At 37.9% G+C, this 12,419-nt stretch overlaps 1 protein-coding gene across 5 annotated transcripts in view; it reads left to right on the top strand.

Moving 5' to 3' along the window:
* LOC126263136 (pyruvate dehydrogenase phosphatase regulatory subunit, mitochondrial-like) overlaps positions 1–7,458 on the top strand; it is a 175,994-nt gene extending 168,536 nt beyond the window's left edge. For 4 of the 5 annotated variants that reach the window (XM_049960162.1, XM_049960160.1, XM_049960161.1 and 1 more), the window contains exon 15: positions 6,701–7,458. In XM_049960162.1, coding sequence (XP_049816119.1) covers positions 6,701–6,953 — 253 coding nt within the window. In that variant the 3' untranslated portion in view covers positions 6,954–7,458. The remainder of the gene's footprint in view (positions 1–6,700) is intronic. The other variant, XR_007546847.1, reaches the window with a different exon arrangement.
* Positions 7,459–12,419: the final 4,961 nt, after the last annotated feature.

Genomic DNA, 12,419 nt, shown 5'->3' with positions numbered 1-12,419 from the left:
TCAGGTTTGACCCAGTGGTCCACAGAATGCCAGGCGGTGACATTGAATGCACACCACACTGCATGCTGTACAGCTAGCAGAAATACAACAATGACATTAAATGTAATGTAAATGTTATGATGAAACAGCAGAGCTGATGCTTTAGTTTTAAAAAAAAGTGAAACGTTGGTTTTTAATAAAGAAAAAGTTAAGTTTTCAGTATTCAGTATTACAGCAGAATAGATGTGAACATTAAATATATAATTCAGAATAATTTTTATAGTAAAGCTTTCACAATTTAATTCATATCTTTTAGAAATATCATCAAGTACCAAAGGAATACCGTCAAGAACTAATGACAGTCATGTATATTAATTTTGTAAATATTATAGGGCAGTGTCCAAGCAAATATGGGAAGTTTATTAAACAGTTTTTAGCATATTATTTTGTGGGAGTCTTCAGCCTTTGCGACTTGTGTCTCTGTATGCCGAGATTCAGTTTGCCTCTCTCGTATTGTAAGGGTGTATAGTCTCTCTGTTTATGAACCCTTTTGTTACTTTAGATGTAAATCAATGCTTTGTAGATTAAAGATTCATTTAAAATCTGGAGTTTGATAAAGAAGTACACCATTGTTCCTTAGGTTTAACTTTTCTCAGTATTCTGATTTTTGAATTTTCAGAATTTCACTGACATGTCCCCATAGCAGTATGCTGTAGGAAATTTGTGATTGAAATAGGTGAAAATATGCCATCTTCAGATACTCACCATTGACTGCTTATGTCAGTCTTCACATAAGATAATATATTTTTGCAGATATTGCTAATATGTTCTGTACAGTTTAATTTTGAATTTTACTAATTTATTTTCCACAGCTGTTGCTAAACCCAGAATTAGTTCCTATGTTTTATGAGAATTACATAGGAGTTCATTGGAAGAAAACCATTTCATTGTTAGTTCTAATTTGCAGTTTGTCATGTCATGGCATGTATTGAGCAGTGTTGTGTCATCTATGTAACACACCATTGAATCTTTTCCTAGGTGATAAGATAGATCATTAATTGGAATGATGAATAGAAAGGTACCTAGGACTGAGCCCTGTTTCACTCCAGTCCAGACTTCTTCAAAGAGGGACATCTGTTTTTAACTGATACAAACGGCCTCCTGTTCCGTGACATTGCTATCTTCTTCTCGTAGTGCATTTGTTTAGATGTCTGGATTGCGTTTTTTTTATATCTAACAGTATTCCTTGTATTTAGCTAAATCATCAGCATTGGAGCTATTCTTGGTTGACAGATACATTTTCCTTTTTGTCTCACAGGAAATTTTTATTCCTTGTGTAATCCATGGTTTTATTATAGACTTCTGTTTAATTTGAATAACTTTTAAAGGAAAACAGTTTTCAAACATGGTACTGACATTGTTCATGAATGTGTTATATTTTTCATTCATGTCATGAGCACTATAAACATCTTTCCAGTTCATATCTTTGAGCAGTTTTCTAAAACACTCAATGTTTGGTTTATTGACTACTCTCCTGTACTCAGATTTAGCAGTCTTGATAATCTGCTTAGAATTTACATCTAAAACAAGGAGCTGCATGTCATGATCTGATAGTCCATTTATTACAGGTTTTATGATATGATTTTGTTCCTGTGATTTGTCTATAAAAATGTTATCAATGGCTGTCCTTGAGGATTTAGTGATCCTAGTTGGAAAGTTTGCAGTATGAGTTAGATTGAAAGACAACATTACTAACTGCAGTAAATGTTTACTGGAAGATTGCATTAGAAAATATGTATTAAAGCCACCAGCAATCAAAATTTCTTTGTTTCTTCCTGTTAAATAACCCAAAAGAGCTTCTAGATGATTTATGAATAGATTATAATTTCCTGCAGGTGCTCGGTAAATAGTTACTATTATATAGGATCTGTTATGGAACTCTACTTCTGTTGCACATGCTTCTAGATGCTGCTCTAAACACAATTTATTAATGTCAATGTTCTTGAATTTATGGCAATTTTTAATAAATGTGGCAACTCCTCCTCCATCCATATCTACTCTGCAGAAGTAGGAAGCTAGCTTAAATCCTGAAATGTCTAACATATCTATACCAGTGGCCACTTGATGTTCAGAGAGGCAGATTATGTCAATTTGGTTAGATGAATTCATTTCATCAATACAAATGAGTAGTTCATCAACTTTATTTCTGAGTCCCAGAATGTTCTGGTGTAATAAAGATAACTGATACTGCATACTAATCGGATTATAACTGCTTTGGCGAAGATGAACTGGCAGTTTCTGATTACTTTCTGTTAAACATTGTTTAAATGGAGGCTGTATGCTAAAATCTGACTCTTGTTCATCTGTTTTCTCAAACTGAGTGTGTCTGCCAATCTCTCTTAAAACTCGTTTTCTTTCCCCCTTCCCTAGCCTAAAAAATGCATCCCTCTGACACCTGTGACCACTGGTATTTTACCACTTGTGACAGTGTCCCCCCTTAAGTTTTCTGCAATCAACCCAGACAGTTTTCCCTTCCCTTTCCTATTGAGGTGAAGGCCATGCCTAGTGTAGTCCCACCTATCAATAGCATCCACTGGAATCAAACCAATATGGGACCCTGTATCTGTCCTAAGCAGCCAGCAGAAACTGTAGCTTGGAAAACCTTTGTTATGGTGGCTATAGTGGCTGTAAACTGTATGGGCTCTACATTTAAAAAAATAATAAATTGGAATGACCACAATCACTATGAATTAAGGAAGGCAGCCATGCACAGAAAACCTGCAAGGGAACCACTTGCTGCTGATGGCAGTCTTGGTGAGAACAGGAAAGTTGTATGATATCACTATTCGTGACCAATACTATTGTGGTGATTAAGGACATCCATTGGCATCATACCGCAATATAAAAAACAATAATATACATGGGTTGAAGTGGTACAAATGAAGGCACAATGGTGAGAGATGTCTTTGCTAACAAACAGCATTATCATAAGTCAGTTATGTAGTGAGTAATAATTGCTAAAGACTTAGTCAGTTTTCGTCAATAAGTGATGAGCATCATTGTTGAACCATTTGTCCTGCATGGTGAAAAAGGGAATACTGGACCATAAACTTAACAATATAGGCTGTCATTAATGAAAATATTCTGATTAGTTGCCATGGTTTCACATTCAGGTGGAGTCGTACTATTTCATGAGCTTCAGAACAAGAGTTTGGACATAGGGAGGCCAGGGAAAGTCATTTACATCTGCATGTTGGTTTGTTTAGTATTTGATAATTGTATTTAGTAAGAAAAAGGGCTTATCATTATAAACATGGGACACACTTCTTCTGGTAATCTGGCTTTAGACCTCAGTAAAGCTAGCAATAGCTTATGATGTGTCACGTGAAAAAACTTTGCGCTGTAAAGATATAAATGAAAATTCTGAGCTGCTGCTGTTCTTAGATTTACAATAATTTTGTTACATTGCTAGTAGCATATTTGCTACATAAGCTTTCATACATACTGAACCATGTTTGTTTCTGCGTGAAAGAATGAACCCATATGCCATGCCCAGTGTACTCACATTGGAGTATCTATAAAGTCACGGTGCTGATTGTAGCACAGTCTTGAGCTGCTGGAAACCAGGTCGCATTCAGGGTGCAGAAACATTTTGCATTCTTTTTTGTAGCTGATTCAACAAGTAAGCAACTTCTCTAATATTAGGCTCTAATAGACATAATAATGACTTTGCCCAGAAATGATTGTTTTTAGAGGCAGATGACTTTAAGAACTATCTTTCTCCTCTGCATGCTTTTGAATCAGAACTAAATTATCGTAACTTAAAAATAGATTTATTGTACATTAGGTTAGAATAAATGGGATTTTTATAGATTAAAGTTCAGTTCACCTGCTTTCACTGCGCCAAATAAAATGAAAAGGTTTTTCGAGTGTTCATGGACCATAGCTTTTATTGTAATAATATTATCAAAGTATTTTGTTTAGAATAGCGTGGCCAGAATTAGTTGTTCTAAAAATCGTTTGAAAATTTCCAGGGCACTGAGTATACCAAAATGTAAATTCTTATATTTACATAATCCAAAAGGCATATTGGCTATCACTAATTTATATGTGCTAATAGTAGATATTTATTTCATAAGTTTGTTTGTGAAAAGCATTCATCCTCTGAGATGTTAGTAAAATGCACGAGGAAGAAGGAAAGCCTGAAATAGTCTCAATCTGCAGAGTAGTGCAAATGCTTTACACAAATGTGATGCAAAACCTAGGCAATGCACCTGCTTACATTATGTTGCTACGGACCTCCCAGTAGCGATACACAAACACAATGTAAATGCATAATAATAAGTTATCAGCAGTGGACAAACAGCAGCTATTTAATATAGCTGATAAAGTAGTGCCTTTGTTTCTAATTTGCTGTGTCACATTTAGCTGGTGTAAGTATGTTTAGCAATAGGCTGTGTAGTGATGGTTTACTGTCAATACCATGTATGAATCAAGTTTTATGAATTTCTTGTCTTTTGTTAATGTATATCTTCACTTGCTCCACATCCCTGAAGTTTCTCCTTCTTGAGGGGATCTAAAGAGCACAATAAATTAAGAAATCGGTGAACTTGAAGAAGTCATCACTTTTATTTTGTTTCAGATGATGAAGTATATTTTAATGGAAGCCATCAGTTGAGTGGTAGTTCTGAGAATGAGTGAATGCAATCTGTGCACTCTTCTTTGATTCTTAGACACCTAATTCTCATTCAGCAGAGACCAGAAGATCTCCCAATCTTTCCACTCAAATAACACTTCTGCACTAGAGCAGTCACTGTGCCATTTTTTAGTCTTCCTAATTGAAATTCAAAATATTTCAAGAGTTACAATCTTCATTTAGAAATAAACAATTAAAAAGGTTTTGCACCATTCTAATGACCGTCAGTTTAAAGAATCAGGGTTCTCAGTACTGATTTGACCACCAGAGTTTGCCATATACAGCATACATGCATACTAAAGGTGAAAGAAAATGTACATTCTCAGTGCAATTCAGGAGACCACACTGTGTCTCTAATTGTGAACAGGAACAATGTGGCTTGTGTATGCTGTTCAGTTTGCCAGCACTTTTGAAAGAGCCACTGAAGTTTATATGAGTCATGCATGTACTAGTATATCGTGTATGACGAAGCCAATATCATGATCAATAGTGAATAAAATTCTTGATTCTTGATTGTCACTTTCCATCATGTAGGGTTGTCCACACAGGAAGTTGCCCATTGAACTGAAATACACCATAGTAATGTTATTAGAAAATTCTATGGCTATTATGAAAATGAAGCATCTGCCTTGTAGTAGTCATCCACACAACACCACCTAGTGATTGTTACAAATTATGACTTGTAGGTATGACTAGTGGAATGCAACAGAACTGTATGCTGCATTTTTGGTTGCAACTGGAAGGTGTATGTTGACCTAGAAATACATAGCCATCTCCACATGATCAGTTTGGCCTGTAGACATCCAGTACAAACAGTGCAAACCTCCCAACACAGTAGTGCACAAAGAAGGTGCAAAAGGAAACACACAGAATGGAACCTGTATCATCATCATAGGATTCTCTCCACTGATGAGCGTGTGATCTGTCTAATGCCTGATGATCATAGTAGCAGATTGTGGACAGGTGTCAAGGGTAATTTGAGGACTTATGCAGAATCAGGACAGGATTCTGTAATCTACTGTCCAAGCTTACAGTCAACATATTGTTGACAGGTTTGTCTTTGAATATGCTGGGCCTTGATGAGACCAGTTGAAACTTGGAGCATGTTGTCCCAGGAACCCAGTGGAAGGCCTCAGATTAACCACAATGGAAGAGTAGAGCAGACTTGAGCAGTGACATCTCTGCTATCATGTGGACATTATCACAAGGAGTTTCCAAGCATGTTACAGTGTGTGGGGTGGAGCAACATGGAACTGAATGTTAGTCATCTGCAGGTTTTGATTTCCCAGATGTGCAAAGACACATACATTTGAACAGACTATTTTGTTTTACTTTACAATAGGCCTAAAGTTTATTCAAGCTTTCGCAACCTACGGTTGCTTCATCAGGAAAGAGGGAAGGAGAGGGAAAGACGAAAGGATGTGGGTTTTAAGGGAGAGGGTAAGGAGTCATTCCAATCCTGGGAGCGGAAAGACTTACCTTAGAGGGAAAAAAGGACAGGTATACACACACACACACACACACACACACACACATATGTATCCATCCGCACATATACAAACACAGGCAGATATATATATATATATAAGACTTATGTGTGCATTTCCTGCTTATCTTGAATCTACACTCCCACAAATTTGCAGACATACAGGCAGTGCAAAATTATTTTCGATCAGATTATATATCACTATACACATACATTGCTTTATAAAGCAATTTCTATTAGGCCTCAGTTTTCCAAACCTTCCTCACAAAGCAAAAAAATGTGGCTCCCATTCCTCTTATTAACAAGATTACTTCCTCCAAATTATTCCTTTTCCTGTGGGACTTCTTTGTGTTATGTTATGTTCCTCCTTGCATTTCACTTCACTTCTCCTCCCCTCGCTTCTATCAAGTCGGAGAACATGTATGTGGATTGTGTCCATAGAGTAACAATAAAGGCAACTTACATAACAACTGCAAGTAGAACTAACGATATATTTTGTATATAGTGATTGAGGCTGTGAGATTCTTTTTATGTTGCAGGTACGGTTTCACACTTGACAAACTAATATGTTTGGGTTATATAAGACACCCTGGATTAACCAACAGTGATTCAAGACCCATTGTCACAAATGACTTCATAATGACCCGAAATGCAAAGTATGAAGTTGATATTGCAGGCCAAAGAGTAACTGCTAAGCCACACATGCATGTTCCATTTTTTACTACAGTGAAAAGGAAGACAAGTGACAATCATTACCGGCCAACTCTCATCAAGGAAAAGTCTGTGCAATAATCAGACACTTAAACTGAATGTTTGGAGTCTGAAAAGCTCTTATTTGACAAACTTCTGATATATAGTCCTGCCTGTGAGGTCTGATTTATTCCTATTTGCAGATGTATAAAAAGCAAAGTCCATATTGTCTGATCCTTCCTAATCCAAAAAAGGAAAAAAAAAAAAAAAAACAATTTATCTTCAGGAGGCGGAATCCCTAATGCTTCCTGCAGAAACACTGATACTACGAACAGTGACCCAAGCTTTCAGAACACAATGTCCATTATTAACAGAGAACAGAGGTACTGGTTGTCAGCAGTACTAGGATTTTTGTCTCCTGAAAGTAAGTTATGGCTAACCATTTTTTCTTATAATTTTAAGGTGTGTTAATTAAATTTTCCATTAGATTAAAAACAAATATGTATTTTTCATGACTTTGTATGCCATAACAGAAACAGATAACTTATAGTAATCATCTTATAAAATACATGGGATTTTTCATATGTGCTTATAGATTAAAAGAACCAACAGGTAACTCTTGTCAAAATTTATTTGCCATGTGTTCTTGCTGCAGTTGCATAACTATTGAAATACTAACATTCTGTTCATCCCCAAAACTAAGCAAACTGTCTTAACAGCATTATTACTTACAGTCTTCAACATAAATACTGACAGAAATAATATGATGAATCAATTTTTTTTAGCAGCAACTGCTGACACTATAACCATTTATGTAATTTGTCCGGTAGCCTGATCCATTGAGACAGGCAGCGTCAAGTTGGGACATGTTGTGACTTGTCAGTTAACGGCCAGAGATGCTACAGTGAGGCTGTGTTTACCACATCTGTAGCGCATCATGTATTTTGAACAACTTGTGAAAATTAAGGTCTGTTTAAAGTTGCAAAAAAGTGCCAAAGAAACTCACAAAATGTTTAAATTGTTGTATGTTGATAATGCTGTAACTCTGAAGACAGTTTACAAATGGTTTGAGCGATTTGAAAGTGAAACTGAGTCGGTGGAAAACAAGCAAAATTTTGGACATACATTAACCTCAAAAACAGAAGGAAATGTGCAAAAAGTGGCAAATTATTCAAGAGCTTACTGAAGAACTTAGTATCTTGTTTGGGTCCAGCAAAGCATTTTAATTGATAATTTGCAAATGAGATGAGGGAATGCAAAATTTGTTCCCAACATTTTAAGTGATGAACAGAAAGAAAATCGTGTGTCAGTTTGCATGGAGTTGAAGGATTGTGTTCATTCAGATCCGGACTTTATATCCAAAATTGTAACTGTAGATGAAACTTGGGTCTACGGACATGGCCCTGGGATGAAAACTCAGAGTTCCCAATCGAAAATCAGTGAATCTCCTCACCTGAAAAAGACACTTTAGTCAAAATCAAATATCAATGTCATGCTCATTGTTGGCTCCCCCCCCCCTCCCCCTCCCCCATATGGACAGTGTACTGTGATCAGGGTTCTTTCCAAGGGTAAACAACTGTAAATGCCAAATTTTATAAAAGTATACTGCAACATTTGCAAAACAATGTACAATGAAAGAGACTATAAAATGGGCCAATGGTTTCCTTCTTCATCATGCCAACATGCTACACCTCACTTCTGAGTCATTTGTTACTCCTGAAAAAAGCGTTCCTGTATGTTCACATACACATTACTCACCAGATTGATTTAGCGCCATGCAGCTTCTGGCTCTTCCAAAAAATTAAAAACGTGCTTAAAGGAAAATGTTTTGCATCATTCCTGACATTGAAGGAGCCATGACAGATCATTGGAATGCTCTTTCAAAAGAAGCCTTCCAGAAATGCTCCTGGTCATGGGTTCAATGTTGGGATAAGGCACTGTGGTCGGCAATGCCTGTATAAGACAAGTGTCTGGTGCAGTTGTTAGATTGGCTACTGCTGCTATAATGCCTGGTTATCAAAATATAAGTGAGTTTGCATGTGGTGTTATACAGTTGGTGCATGAGCGATGGGACACAGCGTCTCAGAGGTAGTGATGAGGAGGGGATTTTATGACTATTTCACAAATTACCATGAATATCAGGAATCCAGTAAAACATCAAAACTCTGACATCTCTATGGCTGGGAAAAGATCCTGCAAGAACGGGACCAATGATGACTGAAGAGAATCGTTCAATATGACAGCAGTGCAACCCTTTTGGAAATTGCTGTAGATTTCAGTGCTGGGACATCAACAAGTGTCAGCATGCAAACCATTTAACAAAACAGGCAAAGGTCCCAAGTTCAAGTGTCGGTCCGGCACACAGTTTTAATCTGCCATGAAGTTTCACCATTGATAGGGGCTTTCAGAACCGAAGGCCCACTTGTGTTTGCTTGATGACTGCATGACACAAAGCTTTACACCTTGCCTGGGCCTGTCAACACTGCCATTGGACCGTTGATGACTGGAAACATGTTGCCTGTCTTATTTCAAATTGTATCGAGCGGATGGACATGTACGGGTATGGAGACAACATCATGAATCCATGGACCCCACATGTCAGCAGGGGACTGTTCAGGCTGGTGGAGGCTTTGTAATGGTGTGGGGCATGTACAGTCATAGTGATCTGGGACTCCTGATAGGTATAGATACGACTCTGACATGTAACACGTATGTAAGCATCCTGTCTGATCACCTGCATTCATTCATGTCCATTGTGTATTCCGACAGACTTGGACAATTCAAGCAGGACCATGCGACACCCCACACATCCAGAATTGCTACAGAGTGGCTCCAGGAACACCCTTCTGAGTTTAAACACTTCCGCTGGCCACTAAACTCCCCAGATATGAATATAATTGAGCATATCTGGCATGTCTTGCAATGTGCTGTTCACACCCTCATACTCCTCTGGACATATGGACAGCCCTGCAGGATTAAAGGAGTCAGTTCCCTCCAGCACTACTTCAGACATTAGTCAAGTCCATGTCATGTCATGTTGTAGCACTTCTGCATGCTCGTGGGGGCCCTACACGATATTAGGCTGGTGTACCAGTTTCTTTGTCTCTTCAGTGTAGTTTAAATCACATTCCCTGTAAGCTTGTTAATTTATTTCTAGTAAAATTATGCACTGTTTTTTTTTCCCCTCACACAATGTAGGACTGTACATATTATGCATCCTCAGTTATCTGTCTCATGCAGCAAACATGATACAGTATTAAATGGTGAAGGCTGATATTTCTTTATTATTTCTGTGGTAGTTGAAATCCGTACTGGTGGGGCACTTAATAGTATCACCTAGAACTTAATTCCAGTTTTGTCACAACTCAACCTCATACTGTTACTATATTAGGAGACCTAACTGACTTTTTTTCTCTCTCGGAATCATTCATCATATTCCTTGGATCTCATCATGAAGAAACCTTTCAGAATGTGGAACAAGTTAGAAGTGTGGGCCATTCATATGAATCCACACTTCACATTTGCAGTATCCACCTGCTTCATTTTAATCAGTTACTGTCCCATCCTTGATTATCCTACGCTTTGGAAACTTCACTAAATGCAGAAACATAAATTATGTAGCAAAATTAATAAATCATAATAGGAAAAAAGTATGTGGAGAATATGACATAGAATGTCTAGGATGTAGAAGAACGTGGCAAAGGATTTTGAGTTCTGAAAAGTACAGCCAAGACACTAGATGTGTTTGGTCGTGTAGTGCACTTATGAAATGATGATAGACATTCAGTATATGAAGAGAAGTATTAAGGACATCAGAAACCAATGAATGAAACAGAGCATGTGAAAATCACATCACTCATCCAGTGGCACCCACCCTATAATAATTTCATGGCATCCACCGTAATAGACCACAGGAAGCACTCACATGATCAAACAACAAAATGTTACACATATATCTTGAGCAAACATTAATGGCTAGTTGAATTGTCAGGAGTTTTCAGTTTTGTGTCATCTTGTAACTACTTGTACATTACGGCAGCATAGATTCAAAAAAACTAGTGACTCAACAATTTTTTATTTCATTTTAAGTACAAAAATTTTTCAAAGTGTTTACATTGTATAGTTGGTTGGTTTCATGTTCCATGGATCATACTGAACAATAAATGGTAATGATGTGGAATAAGACATTTTACATCCACATCACAAATTAATTTGTTCATACAATTACATTATGAACATTTTAAGGTTCTTTCTCCAAAAAGAAACATGATATACGGATGTGAGTTAGTAATTCCTACCCACCACCTTTTACACATTACAATAATAGAAATTCTTCTACAGAATAGAAGGAGTTGTCAATTTGTTTTCAAATTTTACTTTGCTGTCTGCCACTCACATTTTATTACTGGGTAAGTGATCAAATTTTTTTCTTGGCAGCATTGTGCACCCCTTTCTGTTCTAAAGACAACTTTAACATGGGGTAAACAATGTCATTTTTTCTTCTGGTGTTGTAATTATGTACATCATTGTTCCTTTGAACTGTAGTGGATTATTTACAACAAAATTCTTGAAGGAATAAATATACTGTGAAGTAGTAGTCAGATGGCCAACTCCTTAAACATGTCTACAAGATGATCATGTGTGAGAACCACATATTATTCTTACAGCAGATTTTAGAGCAACCAAGACTTTCTTCCTTGAAGATAGTCAAACAATGGAAAATCTAGGATGGAATATAACAATACCAGAAAAGGAAAGTTGATACTCACCACATAGCGGAGATGCTGAGTTTGCGATAGGCACAACAAAAAGATTCACACAATTATAGCTTTCAGCCATTGCGGCCTTTGTCAGCAGTAGACACACATACACACAAGCACACACACACACACTCACAGAAATGTAACTTGCACACATGTCTGCAGTCTCAGAGAGCTAAAACCACACTGCGAACAGCAGCACCAGTGCATGTTGGGAGTGGTGACTGGGTGGAGGTAAGGAGGAGGCTGGGGTGGGGAGGGGGAGGGATAGTATGGTGGGAGTAGCGGTCAGTGGAGTGTTGCAGTTTAGACGGGGGGCAGGAGAGAAGGTACGGAGGGGGGGAGGGGGTAAGTAGCAGAAAGGAGAGAAAAAAAAGAAGAAATTAAAAGACTGGGTGTGGCGGTGAAATGACGGCTGTGTAGTGCTGGAATGGGAACAGGGAGGGGGCTGGATGGGTGAGGACAGTGACTAACAAAGGTTGAGGCCAGGAGGGTTACGGGAACATAGGATGTATTGCAGGGAAAGTTCCCACCTGTCCAATTCAGAAAAGCTGGTGTTGGTGGGAAGGATCCATATGGCACAGGCTGTGAAGCAGTCATTGGGATGAGGGATATCATGTTCGGCAGCGTGTTCAGCAACAGGGTGGTCCACTTGTTTTTTGGCCACACTTTGTCGGTGGCCGTTCAGGCGGACAGACAGCTTGTTGGTTGTCATGCCTACATAGACTGCAGCACAGTGGTTGTAGCTTGTAAATCACATGACTGGTTTCACAGATAGCCCTGCCTTTGATGGGATAGGTGATGTTAG

Source organism: Schistocerca nitens, chromosome 6 (assembly GCF_023898315.1).
Source record: "Schistocerca nitens isolate TAMUIC-IGC-003100 chromosome 6, iqSchNite1.1, whole genome shotgun sequence".
NCBI classification, from domain to species: domain Eukaryota; kingdom Metazoa; phylum Arthropoda; class Insecta; order Orthoptera; family Acrididae; genus Schistocerca; species Schistocerca nitens.
This window is presented reverse-complemented; position numbering and strand designations above follow the sequence as displayed.